The 22505-nt window shown below is 40.5% G+C and overlaps 2 protein-coding genes across 2 annotated transcripts; one reads left to right on the forward strand and one right to left on the reverse strand.

Annotated features, from left to right (window-relative positions):
• Nucleotides 1-2277: 2277 nt before the first annotated feature.
• Nucleotides 2278-14827, forward strand: LOC133562424 (nucleolar GTP-binding protein 2-like). Its single transcript, XM_061916611.1, has 11 exons — nt 2278-2394; nt 3357-3515; nt 3592-3705; nt 3780-3908; nt 3986-4090; nt 5075-5233; nt 9367-9483; nt 9562-10016; nt 10091-10176; nt 14449-14525; nt 14592-14827. Exons 1-11 carry the CDS (start codon nt 2278-2280, stop codon nt 14739-14741), a joined length of 1668 nt encoding a protein of 555 aa, XP_061772595.1. The 3' UTR covers nt 14742-14827.
• A 14-nt stretch (nt 14828-14841) lies between these two features.
• LOC133562425 (axonemal dynein light intermediate polypeptide 1-like) lies at nt 14842-22023 on the reverse strand. The gene is made up of 6 exons (XM_061916612.1): nt 21955-22023; nt 18438-18565; nt 18199-18368; nt 15202-15380; nt 14945-15109; nt 14842-14877 (listed from the first exon to the last, which is right to left on the reverse strand). The coding sequence occupies exons 1-6, from the start codon at nt 22021-22023 to the stop codon at nt 14842-14844; spliced, it is 747 nt and encodes a 248-aa protein (XP_061772596.1).
• Nucleotides 22024-22505: the final 482 nt, after the last annotated feature.

The raw sequence follows: 22505 nt of genomic DNA on the forward strand, positions 1-22505 counted from the left end.
TTTGCTGAAAGGATTTAGTAGAAAACATCGACGATAAAGTTTGCAACTTTTGGTCGCTAGTAAAAAAGCCTTGCCTGTACCGGAAGTAGCTGACGATGTGCGCGTGACGTCACAGGTTGTAGAGCTCCTCGTATCCTCACTTTGTTTACAATCATGGCCACCAGCAGCTAGAAAGATTCGGACCGAGAAAGCGACAATTTCCCCATTAATTTGAGCAAGGATGAAAGATTCGTGGATGAGGATAGTGAGAGTGAAGGACTAGAAGAAGAAAAAAAGACGAGGGCAGTGGGAGCGATTCACATTTACTAGGATATTTCTGGAAAATCCCTTATCTGCTTATTGTGTTACTAGTGTTTTAGTGAGATTATATAGTCGTACCTGACAGTCGGAGGGGTGTGGTGACCGCCAGTGTTTCTGAGGGAAGCCACGGAGGAGGCAAGAGAGTCACAGCTGCCTCTTTGACAGCTGCAGGAGGGACGACACGAGCTGCACTCATGTCTACATTAAGAGCCAACTTATTACCACAATTTTCTCACCGAAACCTGCCGGTTGACATGTGGTAGAGATCCATGTTCGCTTGACCGCTGTGTTCCATATTAAAGTCATCTTAGGGAATGTAAACAAAGAAACAACGGCTGTGTTTGTGTAGCTACAGCCGGCCACAATACGCTGCATTCTACCAACATCTTTCTTCTTTATAGTTTCCATTATTAATTGAACAAATTGCAAAAGATTCAGTAAAACAGATGTCCAGAATACTGTGGAATTATGCGATTAAAGCAGACGACTTTTAGCCGTGATCGGGGCTGGGAGAACATGTCTGTTACAACCCGTGACGTCACGGGCACGAGTCATCATTAAATCTTAAATCTTTGCATGTGCACGTAATAAACCATGGTGATGACAGTTTACAGCAGTCAAGCTACTTTTTAAATGACCAAGTCAAGGTCATATATTTATTTATATATATATATATATATATCTCCATTTTCTACCGCTTGTCCCTTTCGGGGTCGGGGGGGGGTCGCTGGAGCCTGTCTCAGCTGCATTCGAGCGGTAGGCGGGGTACACCATATAGCAGGGGTAGGGAACCTATGGCTCTAGAGCCAGATGTGGCTCTTTTGTTGACTGCATCTGGCTCTCGGATAAATCTGAGCTGACATTCCTTAACACGATAAGTAATGAATAATTCCACTTGTAATCACAGTGTTAAAAATAACGTTCAAAATATAAAACATTCTCATGCTTTTTTATGTTCAAGAAGTTGCGTTAATGGTAAGTAGTAATTTATTTATTATTGGTTAGTGTGGGGCTTGCCCTCCTGGGGGTTCTTCAGACCACCAAGCACCGACATGAGAGCCCTTTTCAGGATTACATTATTGTTTTATTTTTCAATAAGTCTCTCAGTTGCTTTCCAGCAATTGTATTTTTCTCTCTCGCTCGCGCTCTGGCTCCAACCTCCACCCCGTCTCTCCTCCTGGCTGCTGCTTATAACAGAGCGACAGGTGGTTAGATAACAAGGCCCAGGTGGGCTATCTACGCACCTGTCGCTGATTTCGAGGCCGGTCCTGGGACACCCAAGTTTGCTGCAGGCCCACAGGCCACACCCCCACCACAGTTAGCTTCAGAATAATAATGTTATTCCAAAGAATAAGAGACCTATTCTACTCTAGAAATGTTGGTCTTACTTAAAAATGCACGCTTTTAGTTGTGTTCAGTGTTATTAAATATTATATGGCTCTTATGGAAATACATTTTTAAATATTTGGCTTTCATGGCTCTCTCAGGCAAAAAGGTTCCCGACCCCTGCCATATAGGGATGATGTTTGTTTAGAAATGATCGATTTCGAGGCCATTATCGAATCCACTTATCAAACCGATTCCTTATCAATTCTCTAATCGAATCCAGATAGGTTGTTGTATATGGGAAAAAAACACACAATACCTGGTTTAACAAAAGCTCACTTTTATTTTGTTTTTAAATAATAAATCAATATTGACTGTTGTTACCCCCAAAATAAATAATTTAATAAATATTGACTGTTAGTGCCCCTTTAAGTGGGCCACCTAAGAAAAATACATGCAGGGAAAATCCTGCATTAATTTGTATTGTACAGCACTTTACATTTGAAACAAATCTCAGAGTAATGGTGTTGTTTATCTTTTGCTCCGTTACATGTCAGCAAAATAGAATTATTAACCTACTTGTATACGTCTGTGTTCACCTAGTTGAAGGGGAGGAGATTTTTTACCATCATTCTTTTTAGCTTGCGAGTAATGTTACTCTCATTCTCACAACTTGCTGCGCTCTGCATTATACCTCGCTATGGTAGATGGGTTAACGCTCAGTGCTACAGAGCAAAAACTGCCCTGGTCACTCTGGCTGTCAAGAATGTCATCATTTGAAATAGGATAACGTTAACATTGTCTTAATTCACATCTTGCAAGCACTAGTTTATTAGACTGACCTGCTAACTCTTGAGTGGTATAGGCCAGTGGTCCCCAACCACCGGGCCATGGCCCGATCGGTACCGGGCCGCAGAATAATTTTGTATTCATTTTTATAAAAAAAAAATATATATACATATATATATATTTTTATTTTTATTAATTCAACATAAAAAACACAATATGCACTTACAATTAGTGCACCAACCACAAAAACTTCCCTTTTTCATTACAAAGAAAAAAAAAAAGGACCAAAAATCACTTCATATTCTTTACTGCTTGCTAGTGTTACATATCTGAGTTATTGTGTAGAAATATGGGGAAACAATTACAAATGTGTGCTTCATTCACAAACTGTGTTACAAAAAAGATCAAATAGAATAATACATAATGTTGGACATAGAGAACAAACAAACCCTATTTATTGAAACACAAATATTGAAATTCAATGACTTGCTGCATTTGCAAACAGCTAAAATGATGTACAAAGCAAACTATAACCTGCTACCCAAGATTGTACAATAATTCCTCTCAAAAAAAGAGCAGCACTTTTATTGTGAAGACAGGAACTGTGCAATCAGTCTTTAGGCTTTTGACGGGCGGTACGGTTGAAATAAAAAGTGTTTCTCGCCCTCCTGACGGTCTTTTTCTCCTTCATACTGCGCTGGCAGCAGCCAGTCCTCTCACCAGATCCTCAGGTGTCTTGAATGTCAATCAAGTGACGTCATAGTGAAGATTGACGATCACTAATTTTTAGGCGTATTATTTTAATGCCTGGCTGGCGGTCGACGTAATGGGCACCCCTGGTTTACACTTTGAAAAATGTCTATAGCAATGTTTTATGTTCCACTGTGCGGAAATTGTGAAATGTAGTTGTTAGATTTATTTACAGTATCTTGTCCCTTCAGGTGATTGACTCGTCAGACGTGGTCATCCAGGTGCTGGACGCCCGCGACCCTATGGGAACGCGCTCCCAGAACATCGAATCATACATCAAGAAGGAGAAATCTTGGAAGCATCTGATCTTTGTTCTCAACAAGTGTGACCTCATCCCCACCTGGGTCACTGTGAGTCTTTCATCTTTTCCCTGCATTCTACTCTGAGCAGCCGCACTCAAACATGTCCTCGAATTTGTTCAATCAGAAACGCTGGGTGGCGCTGTTGTCTCAGGAGTATCCCACGCTGGCTTTTCACGCCAGCCTTACCAACTCTTTCGGCAAAGGCTCCCTCATTCAGCTCCTCAGGCAGTTTGGAAAGGTAAACCCCACACTCGGGTACCAGAGCCTTCCTTTAAATTGTCCCTAATGACCCGAATTTCCATCTTACTGCAGCTCCACACAGATAAGAAACAAATAAGCGTGGGCTTCATTGGTTATCCAAATGTGGGAAAGAGCTCAGTCATCAACACGCTGCGCTCCAAGAAGGTCTGCAACGTGGCGCCTATTGCTGGAGAAACAAAGGTAGTGTTTCTTGTCAATCAAAATGAGCATGTTAGCTTTTTTTTCCTGTAATTATTACTTGGACTTTTGTTCCCCAGGTGTGGCAATACATCACTTTAATGCGCCGTATCTTCCTCATTGATTGTCCCGGTGTGGTCTACCCCTCGGAAGACAACGAAACTGATATTGTCCTCAAAGGAGTGGTACGTTTTGTTCTGTTGTAATGAAAAGCTCTATAGTGTTTATTTCTTGCACTCTGTCAAAATTATATTTTAGATTTAGATTAACCATATTTCCTTGAATTGCCGCCGGGGCGCTAATTAATTTAAAACCTCTTCTCGCGTTTACCAAAGGCATGCGGTAAAGGCAAGCATGCGCTAATTATTTTAAAACCTCTTCTCACTCCGGCGCTTACCAAAGGCATGCGGTAGATTTAGACCTGCACTTATAAATTTGAGTGTGATGTAAGGATACCATCATGAAAAGCAAATTAAATGAAAAAAAACGTTATTATGGTCTTACTTTTACTTATAAATGAAGTCCATGCGCAGCTCCTTCTGATCAAAAGCATCGATAACTTGTTTATAGAAGTCTTCCTTATCTTTCTTCAGTTTTAAAAGTCTCTCTTTCTCGATGGAGATCTTCCTTTATTACCTCCTGATAAAAGCAAGGAGGTCACGAGAAGACACACTACATGGGAATATACCAGCTGCTTTAAACATGACTATGGATTAAAAAAGAACACTTAAAAATATCTCATTCTCACAATCCCCTAACCAGCCATTTGTAAGGCCTTATTAAATGAGGCCTCTGTTGAGTTGCTTTTATACTTACAGGTATTGTCTTCCATGTCTGACCGGCAGGAAAAGGAAATGAGAGTTGCCCAGCGCACTTTTTCTTAACGGCAACAAGTAAATTTAAGCTATTTCGCTTTTACTCGTAACACATTATAATGGGACTGTCTGTGAATGTAGCATGCCGTACTACTCAGTGCTCTTAATAGACGTCTTGTGCTCAATTGTCGACTTAGGACTGGCGATACATTTAGCAAGTATTCACACCCCTCGAGATTTAAAAAAAAAAAAAAAAACATCTCAACATGTTCTGGTCCTTTTGGACAACAAGCAGTGGGTCACCCACCTCACCCGCCATTAAACTTTGTCTCATGGCTTTTCCCCCTCATGAAGGTTCAAGTAGAGAAGGTCAAGAACCCCGAGGAGCACATAGGGGCGGTGCTGGAGCGAGCCAAACCAGAATACATCCAGAAGACCTACCGCGTCCCCATGTGGACCTCCCCGGAGGATTTCCTGGAGAAGTTGGCATTTCGCTTTGGAAAACTTTTAAAGGTATGAGAAGAATAGTGATGGCAAATAAATGACTACATCAAAATGATGGCAAAATACATCAAAATTTATATAATTAAGGAGAAAAAGGCTGACTTTTTTGTTCTATTTTTGGCCATAATGTTTGTTATTAGTCAAATATATATGATTTTTTCTAAGAGGGATTTTATTTTCATATTTAAAAAAAAATGTATGTCCAATTCTCTCTCACCACCTTATTGCAGGGCCAACACAGATAGACAACATTCACACTCACATTCACACACTAGGGACCATTTAGTGTTGCCAATCAACCTATCCCCAGGTGCATGTCTTTGGAGGTGGGAGGGGCCTATCCCCAGGTGCATGTCTTTAGAGGTGGGAGGGGCCTATCCCCAGGTGCATGTCTTTGGAGGTGGGAGGGGCCTATCCCCAGGTGCATGTCTTTGGAGGTGGGAGGGGCCTATCCCCAGGTGCATGTCTTTGGAGGTGGGAGGAAGCCGGAGTATCAGTCTTGCTCTAATTTTACACACACACACGTCAGACATGTCAGTCAGGATCCTCTCAGAAGGGTTTTGAACTGCCGATTCCGATACCGATCATTTATTAATGAGATCGGTCGATACCAATACTGATCATATGTATTAACTGCAAATGTTTCATGTATTTATGGTGAATGATATTGACAGTGTTGACAATGTTTCAACTACTTTCTTATTGTCTTTTATGACATGCAATATTCTTTTAAGTCCTCCTGTGTTAATCTGTTGGATGCAAGGATTATCAAAAATAAAACAATTATTTTGCCCAAAAAAAATATATCTATATCAATCTTACAATCCCCTTAGTATCGATCATATAGGGATATTAGCCCTGGTGTCGACACCACCAGTTTATGGATCTTTCAGCCCTCCTCTTACAACAATTGTTATTGTATACACTGTTTATTAATTGAATGTTAATACCTGCTCCTAAAGTTGTTCTCAAATTTTATTAAGCACTTTCAAATCTGATATTTTTTAAACCCGTAATTGACCGCAGCCTGATTATCGATGCTTGGTGATGATTTTAATTCAAGTGTAAAAACATACATCAGAAACATATTCACAGCGCTTCACTTTCCCCACCTTTTTGTTATGTTATACCCTTATTCCAAAAATGGCATAAGTTCATTTTTGTCCTTCAAATTCTACACACAATAATCCAAAATGATAATGAGAATGTTTTGGGGTTTTTTTTTTTAATAAAAAAACAAAAAAATCACATGTTGTTTTAACTAGTAAATAAACCTAAAATATGACTTATGTGGAAAATAATCTTTGTGGAAAATATTGGACACAATGTGTAATCAAGTTGATGAGATGTGATGCAAGTGACACTATTGTCACTTATATGTTGTTGTGGCTTGTGCAGCTCTTTGAGACACTCGTGATTTAAAGCTATATAAGTAAACTTTGATTGATTGATTCTTTCACAGACCTACGATACACTGGCAGTTATTAGACAATATCCCAAAGCCAAAAAGGACATATAAGCATTGTACTCTATAAAGCAGTGGTTCTCAACCTTTTTTCATTGATGTACCCCTTGTGAACATTTTTTTTCATTCAAGTACCCCCTAATCAGAGCAAAGCATTTTTGGTTGAAAAAAAGAGATAAAGAAGTAAAATACAGCACTATGTCATCAGTTTATGATTTATTAAATTGTAAACAGTGCAAAATATTGCTCATTTGTAGTGGTCTTTCTTGAACTATTTGGAAAAAAGACAGAAAAATAACTAAAAACTTGTTGAAAAATAAACAAGTGATTCAATTATAGATTACTACACATAGAAGTAATCATCAACTTAAAGTTCCCTCTTTGGGGATTGTAATAGAGATCCATCTGGATTCATCAACTTCATTGTAAACATTTCTTCACAAAAAATGAAATCTTTAGCATCAATATTTATGGAACATGTCCACAAAAAATCTAGCTGTCAACACTATATATTGCATTGTTGCATTTCTTTTCACAGTTTATGAACTTACATTCATATTTTATTGAAGTATTATTAAATTATTATATTTATATAGGATTTTTTAATTTTTTTCGATTTTTAGAATATTAAAAAAAAATCTCAAGTACCCCTTGGCATACCTTCAAGTACCCCCAGGGGTAAGTGTACCCCCATTTGAGAACCACTGATCTAAAGTGCTTCTGCACACTGTTTCTGTGTCTTCTGCTCAAGGAAAATGTAACACACCAAATCCAACCTGAATTCTGAACTAAATAAACACATTTTATTCTGTGTGAGTGACAGGTAACAAGTGGTCACAACAGATAAAACAATGATGAACTCTGTGGAGATGTTTTAAGGAGTAGAAGAAGGTGGTCTGCATCAAAGATCATTTTATTGAGCAAAACTGACACCAGTCGGCCTTAACCACACCAACACTTCAGCAACTTTTCTATTATCTCTCAGGCAAAAGTGTTCATTTTCTCCATAATCACACCAAAACATTTAAAGCATACATGTATTGACAGCAGCTGCTCTCTTTAATTGCACACTCTGCTCATCCAGTGATGCCTTTAGAGCCACAAAAATATTTGGACAACGCAGACACCACATATTAATGGTAACTGCCAGGTCGACACACTAATGCGGCTCACATGCAGCCAATAAATGTCATTAGCAGCGTGTTGCTGTTTTGCAGGTTATCTCATAGTTCCAAAAGCAGTCAAAAATGCTGCATGCTATCTCTTAAAATGGGAGAACAGACACCCAAACTCCACAATATGATTTTTGCTTATTCTAGTTCAGTGATTCTCAAACTGTGGCATGCAGGCTCCATCTTGTGCAGTGTTTTTCAACCTTTTTTGAGCCAAACCAGATTTTTTGTGTTGAACAAATGCGGAGGCACACCACCAGCAGAAATCATTAAAAAACTAAACTCATTTGACATTAAAAAGTGGTTGTCGCAATTGTTGGATATGACTTTAAAGCATAACCAAGCATGCATCAATATAGCTCTTGTCTCAAAGTAGGTATACTGTCACCACCTGTCACATCACACCCTGACTTATTTGGACTTTTTTGCTGTTTTACCCCTTGTCCTGCGCTCTTTTTTTTTTGTATTTTCCCGTAGCAGTTTCATGTCTTCCTTTGAGCAATATTTCCCACATCTACTTTGTTTTAGCAATCAATAATATTTCAGTTGGTTTTATCCTTCTTTGTGGGGACATTGTTGATTGTCATGTCATGTTCGGATGTACATTGTGGACGCCGTCTTTGCTCCACAGTAAGTCTTTGCTGTCATCCAGCATTCTGTTTTTGTTTACTTTGTAGCCAGTTCAGTTTTAGTTTTGTTCTGCTTAGCCTTCCCTAAGCTTTAATTTTGTCAATCAATCAATCAATCAATCAAAACAACCTACTCAGTGGCCTATTGGTTAGAGTGTCCACCCTGAGTTCGGTAGGTTTTGAGTTCAAACCCGGGCCGAGCAATACCAAAGACTATAAAAATGAGACCCATTACCTCCCTGCTTGGCACTCAGCATCAAGGGTTGGAATTGGGGGTTAAATCACCAAAAATGATTCCTGGGCGCGGTACCGCTTCTTCTGCCCAGGGGGGGAACATGGGTGATGGGTCAAATGCAAAGAATAATTTTGCCACACCTAGTGTGTGTGTGACAATCATTGTTACTTTAACTTTAATGCCTTTTCTTAGGGGCACTCACCTTTTCTTTATTTTTGGTTTAAGCAATAGATATCTTTTTACCTGCACACTGCCTCCCGCTGTTTCCGACATCTACAAAGCAATTAGCTACCAGCTGCCACCTACTGATATGGAAGCGTATTACACGGTTACACTGCTGAGCTCTAGACAGCACCGACACTCAACAACAACACATCATTTGCAGACAATAATTACTGATTTGCAAAAAACATTTTTAACCCAAATAGGTGAAATTAGATAATCTCCCACAGCACACCAGACTGTATCTCACGGCACAGTGGTTGAAAAACACGGATCTAGTGGTATGCCAAGCGTTACTTGATTACAGTTTTATTTTCCTATATTCAAATAGAGTTACTGTTCAAACCCACGATTTATTGAGTATATTCCATATATCGCCCAGCCTTAGTTACAAGTATAACATATTTTTCATTGTGCAGGGAGGCGAACCAGATCTCCCCACTGTGTCCAAAATGGTGTTGAATGATTGGCAGCGGGGGCGTATACCTTTTTTTGTGAAGCCCCCAGGACCTCAGGGAGACCAGGGACACCACGAGGTAAAAATATTTCATAAAGGTTACGTTTTTCACAAGAGCCGTCCATGTTAAAACTGTTCAATCTTGGTCTGGCACAAGGAGGCGCTGCCAGTAGAAGAGCCCTCAGAAGCAGTAGATGTTGGACAGACTGATGACAAACTCCCTGCTGTGGAAGATGAACACAAGAAAAAAGAAAAGGAGCAGCTAGACAAGATTGTCTCAAACGTGCGACAGAACTTCGGCAAGATCAACGTGGCGCCAGAATTCAACGAGGAAGACCTGGTCCCCGTGGAAATGCCCGACCTGGACCTCTCTGACTTTTCTGGTTCTGAGGCTGAAGTGGAAGAGGACAGCGAGGAGGAGGACGGCGCAGAGAAAAAGAAGGAAGAGGAGGAAGACACCAGCGAGCCAGTTGGCGATAAGGTTGCGGTCGTTGAGTCCACCCCGGCTCCCAGCAAGACTTCCAAGCAGGTGATCCGCGAGCTGGATGATAAGATCGCCAAGTATAAGCAGTTTCTGGACCGGGCCAAATCCAAGCGCTTCTCTGCGATACGGTCAGTCGACTTTAAACCTAACTTCATGTTGTCAGGAGGAGAAACTAACCTGCGTCTTTTTTTGTATGGAACAGAATACCTAAATCACTTTCTGACAAAGTGCTGAGCGACATCAAGAAGAAACGACCAGAAGCTTCTAAGAAGCAAGCACAGAAGAAAGGTAAAACATGACCTTTGAAACAGGCTATCATGTTAGGTTAGAAGAACTTCATAATCTAGTTGGCTGCGCTCACTATTATGTTAGATCCACTATGGACTGGACTCTCACATTATTATGTTAGATCCACTATGGACTGGACTCTCACTATTATGTTCGATCCACTATGGACTGCACTCTCACACTATTATGTTGGATCCACTATGGACTGGACTCTCACTATTATGTTAGATCCACTATGGACTGGACTCACACTATTATGTTAGATCCACTATGGACTAGACTCACACTATTATGTTAGATCCACTATGGACTGGACTCTCACAATATTATACTAGATCCACTGTGGACTGGACTCTCACTATTATGTTAGATCCACTATGGACTGGACTCTCACAATATTATACTAGATCCACTATGGACTGGACTCTCACTATTATGTTAGATCCACTATGTACTGGACTCTCACTATTATGTTAGGTCCACTATGGACTGGACTCTCACTATTATGTTAGATCCACTATGGACTGGACTCTCTCACTATTATGTTAGATCCACTATGGACTGGACTCTCACTATTATGTTAGATCCACTATGGACTGGACTCTCACTATTATGTTAGATCCACTATGGACTGGACCCTCACTATTATACTACATCCACTATGGACTGGACTCTCACTATTATGTTAGATCCACTATGGACTGGACTCTCACACTATTATGTTAGATCCACTATGGACTGGACTCTCACACTATTATGTTAGATCCCCTATGGACTGGACTCTCACTATTATGTTAGATCCACTATGGACTGGACTTTCACACTGTTATGTTTGATCCACTATGGACTGGACTCTCACTATTATGTTAGATCCACTATGGACTGGACTCTCACTATTATGTTAGATCCACTATGGACTGGACTCTCACACTATTATGTTAGATCCACTATGAACTGGACTCTCACAATATTATACTAGATCCACTATGGACTGGACTCTCACTATTATGTTAGATCCACTATGGACTGGACTCTCACTATTATGTTAGGTCCATTATGGACTGGACTCTCACACTATTATGTTAGATCCACTACGAACTGGACTCTCACACTATTATGTTAGATCCACTATGGACTGGACTCTCACACTATTATGTTAGATCCACTATGGACTGGACTCTCACACTATTATGTTAGATCCACTATGGACTGGACTCTCACACTATTATGTTAGATCCACTATGGACTGGACTCTCACTATTATGTTAAATCCACTATGGACTGGACTCTCACACTATTATGTTAGATCCACTATGAACTGGACTCCCATTATTATCTTAGATCCACTATGGACTGGACTCTCACACTATTGTTAGATCCTCTATGGACTGGACTCTCACTATTATGTTAGATCCACTATGGACTGGACTCTCACTATTATGTTAGATCCTCTATGGACTGGACTCTCACTATTATGTTAGATCCACTATGGACTGGACTCTCACACTATTATGTTAGATCCTCTATGGACTGGACTCTCACTATTATGTTAGATCCACTATGGACTGGACTCTCACACTATTATGTTAGATCCACTATGGACTGGACTCTCACAATATTCCACTCGACGTCCATTGCACTGGTCGCCAGGGGGGCTCCCCACATCTGCGGTCCCCTCCAATATTTCTCATTGTTCCATTGGGTTGAGTTTTGCTTTGCCCTGATGTGAGATCTGATCCGATGATGTCGTTATGGCTTGTGCAGCCCTTTGAGACACTTGTGATTTAGGGCTATATATTTAAAACTTAGATTGATTGATTGATAGTTTGTAGTCTGAACATCAATACTTGGTCCAGGTTTTCTTTCTTCCATCCATCATGTGGCTTGGCTCTCATGGTCATCTTTGCTTCTCGGTAGCCTGTGCTTTTTGTCTCTCTGTTTATGTGCAGATAAACCTGGTAAACTGCCTTTAAAACCGCTGAAATGCAATGAAAATGATCCTGGGCAATTATACATATTTTGGCTGGGCGATGTGGCTGAAAACAGTATCACGATTAGGGTTGCAAAGGAGAGGAAACTTTCCGGTAAATTTCCGGAAACTTACCAGGGGAAGTTTGGAAATATTGACCATTATTTGATTATTCAAAGTTGGACACCGTCCATGGGGATGAATGGGGAATTACAATAATGATATGGCAGAGGGGTTAGTGCCTCTGCCTCACAATACGAAGGTCCTGAATAGTCTTGGGTTCAATCCCAAGCTCGGGATCTTTCTGTGTGGAGTTTGCATGCTCTCCCTGTGAATGCATGGGTTCCCTCTGGGTACTCCGGCTTCCTCCCACCTCCAAAGACATGCACCTGGGGATAAGCCCCTCCCCCCTCCAAAGACGTGCACCTGGGGATAGGTTGATTGGCAACACTAAATTGTCCCTAGTGTGTGAATGTGAGTGTGAATGTTGTCTCTCTATCTGTGTTGGCCCTGTGATGAGGTGGCGACTTGTCCAGGGTGTACACCGCCTTCCGCCCGATTGTAGCTGAGATAGGCACCAGCGACCCCAAAGAGAATAAACGGTAGAAAATGAATGGATGGATAGATGGATGCTAACGTGGGGTGTATATTGTAGCGTCCCAGAAAAGTTCGAGCTGCAAGGGATCCTGGGTGTTTCTTCTGTTTTGTTACGGTGCGGATGTTCTCCCGAAATGTGTTTGTCATTTTGTTTGGTGTGGGTTCACAGTGTGGCGCATATTTGTAACAGTGTTAAAGTTGTTTATACGGCCACCCTCAGTGTGACCTGTATGGCTGTTGACCAAGTATGCATTGCATTCACTTGTGTGTGTGAAAAGCCGTAGATATTATGTGATTGGGCCGGCACGCAAAGGTTTATTGGCGCTCTGTACTTCTCTTCCGTGTACACAGCGGCGTTTTAAAAAGTATTAAATTTAACTTTTTGAAACAGATATCGATAATTTCAAATATCACAAAGCATTTATTAGCCGATATTATCGGACATCCCTAGCTTTTAGTGTGTTTTATACCTGCATTGTCCTTTCCATCTTTTCCATCACTGTAACTGAGCTACTGTGTAGAACAGGGGTGCCCATTACGTCGATCGCGAGCTACCAGTCGACCGCGGGGGGTGTGTCAGTCGATCTCGAGCCAGGCTTTTAAAAAAAATAGACCTAAAAATTAGTGATCATCAATCTTCACCAAGACGTCACTTAAATGACATTCACGGTACCGGAGGGTCTTGTGAGATGACGCTGGCTGCTGCAAGATCATTATTATTAAAATATGACCGAGAGGAAGGCGAGAAACACTTTTTATTTCAACAGACTATCGCGCCGTACCTTCCGTCAAAACTCTAAAGGCCGACTGCACATTTCCTATCTTCACAATAAAAGCCCTGCTTCATGCTGCCTGCGCTAACAAAATACAGAGTCTCGGAAAACTGGCGTGCACAAGCGATCCCTCAGAAAGCTGGCGTGCACATCACTTGTGCACGCCAGCTTTCCGAGACTCTTATTTTGTTAGCGCAGGCAGCATGAAGCAGGGCTTTTATTGTGAAGATAGGAAATGTGCAGTTAGCCTTTAGAGTTTTGACGGAAGGGACGGCGCGAAAGTCTGTTGAAATAAAAAGTGTTTCTCGCCTTCCTCTCTGTCATTTTTTCATAATAACGAACTGGCAGCAGCCAGCGTCATCTCACAAGACCCTCGGGTGCCGTGAATGTCAATCAAGCAAGCTACGGAATTTGCCGCCAATGTTTTTCTTGTAAAGTGTATGGAAGCTGGATGAATTAGATGCCAAAAACCAAGCACTTTCATGTAGTATTGTACAGAAAGGACAACTTTTTTTCTCCTCCATTTGAAAATGTGGGCGTTATCATCATTACTGTCTGATTCCAATCAATGCAAGTCATTAGAATCAGGTAATACACCAACTTATATTCTTGTCTTCGTGAAAGAAAGACATTTTTATGTGTTACACATGCTTGTATTATCATTAAACACATTTAACTTGTTTACAAAAATGTCTCTTTCATAAATAAATAAATATAAATGATACATATAAATGAGGTAGATCCCCTCGAGTTGGTCAGTTGAAAAGTAGCTCGCCTGCAGAAAAAGTGTGGGCACCCCTGGTGTAGAACAATTTCTCTTGTGGATCATTAAAGTTTGTCTAAGTCTAAAATGTGGACACTTTTAAACCCGGTTAAGAGTGAGTGCGTATAGTCGATCTGAAGGTTAAGTTGAGTGTTTGTGTTCCACCTCAGCTGCCCCCCTGAGAAACAGGAAGAGGAAAGCTGAGGATGAAGAACCCTCCCAGCGAGCCAACCTGTCATCCAAAGAGGTAACACTCTTTATTTGGGGGGGAGGGCTTCAAATATCATATTAACATGTTTTTTTGCCTCCGCAGAAAAGAGCAAAGGAGCGCGCCAGCAAGTCAAAGAAAGTGGGCGCACGCTATTACGAAACACACAATGTGAAAAACAGGAACAAGAACAAGAAAGTAGAGGTGCAGGCGGCACCTTCACAGGGCAGTAAGGCAAAGAGAGCCAAACGCTAAGCAAGCTAGTAAATATTCCTAAAAAGACTTTCAATCGTACTTTATTTTTAGAATAAATGTTCAATAGTCATCTGGAACAATCTTAACTTCATCATTGGCGTTACTTCTTCGGCATAACGATTCCTTCCAGCTGCGCCTAAGTGGGAGTACAAATCCAAACGTTAAAAAGGAAATTGTTGATAGTTTTTTTCCTTCATCCTCACCTTCAGCTGCTGGTTGGTTCTCTTCAGAAACTGAGTTTGTTCCATGTGCTTCTTTTCCTGTGCGTCACGCTTCTCCTCTTCCCTCTTCTGCGTCGCCACGCTCTCTGCTTTTAGCTCATTGAGTTGATTGATCAGCTCTCGTTTCTCTCGCTCCAAATCTTCTATCTAAGGGCCGAGGAAAGTCTGCTTTATAAGTGAAGGCTGCCCTCTGCTGGATTCATGACAGAAACGCGGGCAATAAACCTGGCAAGTCTTACTCTTTGCTGCATGTCCACCTTGCCCTGCTCGGCCTGCAGAGCCTTCCTCATGCCAAACACTACGCTGCTCTCGTAGAGGCTCTGGTAGGCCGAGATGGTCATTTGGATCTCGTCTCGGACCCGCAGCAGCAGGAGGCCCCTCTCGCCGCAGTTGATGGTCACCTGTCGAATCAGCTCCTCTGATACCAGCGAAGAAAAGAAGATTGGGTTATGGCTCTAATTTAGTCCGGATTATACTACTTCAATGATTGAAAAGTTATTTTTGGTTTAAAACACTGCAGGTCAAAAATGCAAGCTGGGTCCCAACAGTGGATCAGACCAAAATGTTTAATTCTCCATGTTGGAATGTTATATTTTTTGAATGGTTTAAATCGGGGTGGGGGTCCGAACTTTTTCCACTTAGTGCCGCACGATTAAAATATGTATTTTTTAGTTTTAAAACCCAAACAATATGCAGTCGGGCTTCACGGTGGCAGAGGGGTTAGTGCGTCTGCCTCACAATACGAAGTTCCTGCAGTCCTGGGTTCAAATCCAGGCTCGGGATCTTCCTGTGTGGAGTTTGCATGTTCTCCCCGTGAATGCGTGGGTTCCCTCCGGGTACTCCGGCTTCCTCCCACTTCCAAAGACATGCACCTGGGGATAGGTTGATTGGCAACACTAAATTGGCCCTAGTGTGTGAATGTGAGTGTGAATGTTGTCTGTCTATCTGTGTTGGCCCTGCGATGAGGTGGCGACTTGTCCAGGGTGTACCCCGCCTTCCGCCCGATTGTAGCTGAGATAGGCGCCAGCGCCCCCCGCGACCCCAAAAAGGGAATAAGCGGTAGAAAATGGATGGATACAGTCGGGCGGCATGGCGTAGTGGGTAGAGCGGCCGTGCCAGAAACCTGAGGGTTGCAGGTTCGCTTCCCACCTATTGACATCCAAAAAACGCTGCCGTTGTGTCCTTGGGCAGGACACTTCACCCTTGCCCCCGGTGCCGCTCACACCGGAGAATGAATGATGAATGAATGATTGGTGGTGGTCGGAGGGGCCGTAGGCGCAAACTGGCAGCCACGCTTCCGTCAGTCTACCCCAGGGCAGCTGTGGCTACTGATGTAGCTTACCACCACTAGCTGTGAATGAATGATGGGTTCCCACTTCTCTGTGAGCGCTTTGAGTATCTAACAATAGAAAAGCGCGATATAAATCTAATCCATTATTATTATTATTATTACAGTCCAGGCCAAAAGTTCTTCTCTTTCATTCAATGCGCTTTCTTTATTTTCATGACTATTTACATTGTAGATAGTCACATCACAACTATGAACACATGTGGAGTTATGTACTTGACAAAAAAAGGTGAAATAACTGAAAACATGTTTTATATTCTAGAAACCCCGTTTCCATATGAGTTGGGAAATTGTGTTTGATGTAAATATAAACAGAATACAATGATTTGCAAATCCTTTTCAACCCATATTCAGTTGAATATGCTACAAAGACAACATATTTGATGTTCAAACTGATAAATATTTTTTTTGTTGCAAATAATCATTAACTTTAGAATTTGATGCCAGCAACACGTGACAAAGAAGTTGGGAAAGTTGGAAATAAATACTGATAAAGTTGAGGAATGCTCATCAAACACTTATTTGGAACACTCCACAGGTGTGCAGGCTAATTGGGAACAGGTGGGTGCCATGATTGGGTATAAAAACAGCTTCCCAAAAAATGCTCAGTCTTTCACAAGAAAGGATGGGGCGAGGTACACCCCTTTGTCCACAACTGCGTGAGCAAATAGTCAAACAGTTTAAGAACAACGTTTCTCAAAGTGCAAATTCAAGAAATTTAGGTATTTCAACATCTACGCTCCATAATATCATCAAAGGGTTCAGAGAATCTGGAGAAATCACTCTACGTCAGCGGCATGGCCGGAAACCAACATTGAATGACCGTGACCTTCCATCCCTCAGACGGCACTGTATCAAAAACCAACATCAATCTCTAAAGGATATCACCACATGGACTCAGGAACACTACAGAAAACCACTGTCACTAATGACAGTTGGTCACTACATTTGTAAGTGTAAGTTAAAGCTCTACTATGCAAAGCGAAAGCCATTCATCAACAACATCCAGAAACACCGTCTGCTTCTCTAGGCCTGATATCTTCTAAGATGGACTGATGCAAAGTGGAAAAGTGTTCTGTGGTCTGAAGACTCCACATTTAAATATTCGACGTTGTGTCAGCCGGACCAAAGGGGAAGCGAACCATCCAGACTGTTAATGACGCAAAGTTGAAAAGCCAGCATGTGTGATGGTATGGGGGTGCATTAGTGCCCAAGGCATGGGTAACTTACACATCTGTGAAGGCACCATTAATGCTGAAAGGTACATACAGGTTTTGGAACAACATATGCTGCCATCTAAGCGCCCTCTTTTTTTCAGCAAGACAATGCCAAGCCACATTCAGCACGTGTTACAACAGCGTGGCTTCGTAAAAAAAGAGTGCGGGTACTTTCCTGGCCCGCCTGCAGTCCAGACCTGTCCCCCATGGAAAATGTGTGGCACGTTATCAAGCGTTAAATACAACAGCGCAGACCCCGGACTGTTGAACGGCTGAAGCTCTACATAAAACAAGAATGGGGAAGAATTCCACTTTCAAAGCTTCAACAATTAGTTTCCTCAGTTCCCAAACGTTTATTGAGTGTTGTTAAAAGAAAAGGTGATGTAACACAGTGGTGAACATGCCCTTTCCCAACTACTTTGGCACGTCTTGCAGCCATGAAATTCTAAGTTAATGATTATTTGAAAAAAAAACCTAAAGTTTATGAGTTTGAACATCAAATATGTTGTCTTTGTAGCATATTCAACTGAATATGGGTTGAAAAGGATTTGCAAATCATTGTATTCTGTTTATATTTACATCTAACACAATTTCCCAACTCATATGGAAACAGAGTTTGTAGTACCGGTATACCGTACCGTACCGTGATAGTTGAACTTGAGTGTTTTTACCAAAGCACTGAGAGTAGAGCTCCCTGCGGACGGGACAGATCCCTGTTTCCAAGGCGCGCCTCTGCTGCAGCCTACGGTCCAGCGCTTCCTCCAGGTTGAGGACGTCCGCTCGCGTGCACGGCGCCGTGGACACCCTCTGCATCCACACCTGCCCCCCCTCCGTCCACTCCCTGCCGCGGGTCACCTGTCACTCACTCAGGCTGGCTTGATGTTGCAAGGAGGAAGACGACAGGTGTTACCTGGGGGTGAACATGACGTGGAGGATTTCCTCGTTCTGTTGCTTGATGCCATCGGGGGCTTTGCTTTTAGGGGGCGGGGGAACCGGGGAGTCCGCCGGCTGGTGCTGGCTCACTTTGAAAGGACGTCCCTGGAGAGCAGGGGTGTCAAACGTAAGCCCCAGGAACAGGTTTTATCCGACCCGCGGGTTGAGTTTAAGTGTAAAAAATAGCCAACTAAGAAACTGCTGTTGTAAAAGTGTCCACTAGATGTCGCAATAGCAATTCTTTGTAGACGATGCTACATATGTGAAACTGAAAATAAACCACGTGTTAGTACATCAGTCGAGGAAAATGACTAAACTACATAAATAACATCCTGTAATTAGATTTTGATAGTTTTTTTTTAATCTTTATAGATTGATAATTAACACCAATGAGTTGACTGATAAATATTGTCACATTTATTCAGAAATGATAAATAACGACCTGCAACTTGTCCAGGGTGTGCCTCATCTTCCACCCGAATGCAGCTGAGATAGGCTCCAGCACCCCCCGTCACCCCAAAATGTGGTAGAAAAATGGATGGTTGGATAAATAACAACAATTAAAGGTAGAACACTATTAACTAGTAAAAAAAAACATTATGATTTGTACATTTTCAGAACGTGCTTGTTCCATTTGTTAAAGAAAACAATCTGAAGTTGGTTTTATTTTTAAGTTATCGTGCCGTGATTTTACCAGTCCGGCCCACTTGGGAGTAGATTTTTCTCCGTGTGACCTCCCGTCTAAATAGAGGGAAACTTTTCAATGAACCTAAATAAAAATTTTATTAGCGATGTATGGATCGATACGGAAATATCGACAATGCAGATAACAAATCTTTCTGTTCTGATATTGAGTCTCAAATCCAAACATCAATACTTTTGATATTTTAGTTATTTTGGACAATGTGTGTCATTAAAAAAATGAACGAGGCATTGTGTCCAATGCCTTTGTTTACATGTTCATGTAACTGAACTTAGACCTGCTTTGTATTCCAACAGTAGTTCTTATTCATTCGTTTATTTTAATGCTTTTATTATGTTGCTTTATTTCCTTTTTTAATTTTTCTGAAGGAACTCTCCTGAAGGAATCAATAAAGTACTATCTATCTATCTATCGATACAGTCGAGATGCCACCTCAGTAGAAGCATTTAAGTCTCACCTTAAAACTCATTTGTATACTCTAGCCTTTAAATAGACTCCCTTTTTAGACCAGTTGATCTGCCGTTTCTTTTCTTTTTCTTCTATGTCCCACTCTCCCTTGTGGAAGGGGTCCGGTCCGATCCGGTGGCCATGTACTGCTTGCCTGTGTATCCGCTGGCGACATCTCTGCGCTGCTGATCCGCCTCCGCTTGGGATGGTTTCTTGCTGGCTCCGCTGTGAACGGGTCTCTCGCTGCTGCGTTGGATCCGCTTTGGACTGGACTCTCGCGACTGTGTTGGATCCATTATAGATTGAACTTTCACAGTATCATGTTAGACCCGCTCGACATCCATTGTTTTCCTCCTCTCCAAGGTTCTCATAGTCATCATTGTCACCGACGTCCCACTGGGTGTGAGTTTTCCTTGCCCTTATGTGGGCCTACCGAGGATGTCGTAGTGGTTTGTGCAGCCCTTTGAGACACTAGTGATTTAGGGTTATATAAGTAAAAATTGATTGATTGATTGATATTTTTGTTATGGTGTTAGACACAATTTTTGTTGACTTTGTATGATGTCCTATTAGTTGGGCTATATTTTTATTATACTTCAGAATTTTAATTAAATAATTATATAATAACTAAGCAATTATATAATAAAAAGATAAATATATTAAAATGAATTAATTATAAATAAATAAGTGTATTCTTTATGCCATGTTATTATTTGAAACACATCCATCCATTTCCTGCCGCTTATTCCCTTTGGGGTCGTTGGAGCCTATCTCAGCTGCATTCGAGTGGAAGGCGTGGTACACCCTGGACAAGTCGGCTATTTTAAACACACAACTTTAAAAAAAAAATTCAGACATCTTTGGTATATTTGCACAAAGTATCAGACAGGTATGGCCGATACCAGTCTGAATTTTACTTGGTATATACATATTTAAATTAATTGATAATAATTAAAAAGTACTACTGTATATAATAAATAAGTGCATTCCTTATGGCGAGTTATTGTTTGAAATACACAACTTTTTAAATTTTAGCAGACATATTAAGTACATTTGCCAAAAGTATCAGGTAGGTACGGCCAATACCTGTTTGGTTTTTACTCGGTGTGTATATATATATATGTATATATATACTGTATATTACAATTAATTATAATAATAATAAATACTTTATGAGAAATAAGAGTATTCCTTATGAAATACACAACTTTTAAAATTTTAGCAGACATTTTGTATATTTGCACAAAGTATCAGGTATGTATGGCCAATATCTACCTGATATATATATATATATATATATATATATATATATTAGAATTAATTCATAAAAATGATAAATACTATATGATAAGTATATTCTTTATGCCATGTTGTCATTTGAAATACACAACTTTTAAAAAAAATGTACGGACATATTTGGTATATTTGCACACAGTATCAGGTAGGTATGGCCGATACCAGTCTGAATTTTATTCGGTATATAATATTAAAATGAAAAAATAATTTAAAAAAAATACTACTGTGAAAAGTAAATCAGTGTATTCTTTATGCTATGTTATAATTTCAAAAATACAACTCTAAATTTTAGCAAACATCTTAGGTATATGTGCATAAAGTATCAGATAGGTATGCCCGATACCAGCCTGAATTTTACTCGGTGTGTATATATTAAAATGAATTAGAAATAATAATAGATAATACTGTATACAATAAATAAGTTTATTCTTTATGCCATGTTATTTAAAATACACATTTTTTTTTCAAATTTAGCAGACATTAGGTATATTTGCACAAAGTATCAGATAGGTATGGCCAATAACAGCCTGAATTTTACAGAAATAATAATAATAAATACAATATGATAAATAAGTGTATTCTATATGCCACGTTATTATTTGAAATACACAACTTTTTTTAATTTTTTGCAGACATATTAGGTATATTTGCACAGGTATGGCCGATACCAGCCTGAATTTTACTCCGTATCGGATCGTAAAGAAATGAGTGGTATTGCACGTCACTGAATGGTATTACAATACCTGAAAATACACACTTCTACAGTAACATGGCAAACTGTTATCGTGCTTAAAATAATCTAATGGGTATTTATTCCTCATATTGTTTAAATCCACTTTTGTCAGTTTTGTATCCAGCAGGACAAAACAGAGCTTGAGTGTTCATCATTTTAGTAATATACTGTATATTCAGTGTTAATTCATCTTAAGGCTATTTACAGTGCTATCCAGCAGAAAAATAATGGTGCTTGCTTGTTTAGTATTCCACTAATATTAACAAGTAATTTTTTTTCCGTGCAATTTTGTGTTTAAAAGTTTTCCACACTCACCTTTACTGATTTCCTGACATTGCCTTTGGTGAGTAGAAGCGGAGTGTCATATTTGAGGAGAGACTCCATGCTGCACGCCTTTTAAACTGTCAAATATTTATATCTAAAGTCGGTAAAGTAATTATATTTGCGAAAAGATGGAATTTCTGCGAGGAGGAAAAAAAAAAAAAGTTCGCGTTGACGTTTAGCGTCGTTATGGCAACATTATCCGAGTGTTCCATTTAATTGGTCCGTGTGGAGTTGGAGAGGATTCCAGCCAGATTTGCGGTACCTTCGACTTATAAATCTTATTTAGCACAAGCATAAAATACTCACTGTTTTTTATTTGTTTTTTTTTTATTTTTATAAGCGATATTTTGCACTTTGTCAATGAAAGTGCGTCGGTAAACAAGACAAACGGAACCAAGTGACTAAAACCCTGTTGTGTACGGACGAGACCGTAGCCATTTTCTAACATTGGCTGCTGTGACGCGAGAAGTTGTGCCGCCATCTTGAAGTGGTGATGAGCAGCCTAAACTTACATTTGACAGCTAGAAAACAAATGAGCGGAC

This window comes from Nerophis ophidion, linkage group LG11 (assembly GCF_033978795.1).
Source record: "Nerophis ophidion isolate RoL-2023_Sa linkage group LG11, RoL_Noph_v1.0, whole genome shotgun sequence".
NCBI classification, from domain to species: Eukaryota; Metazoa; Chordata; class Actinopteri; order Syngnathiformes; family Syngnathidae; genus Nerophis; species Nerophis ophidion.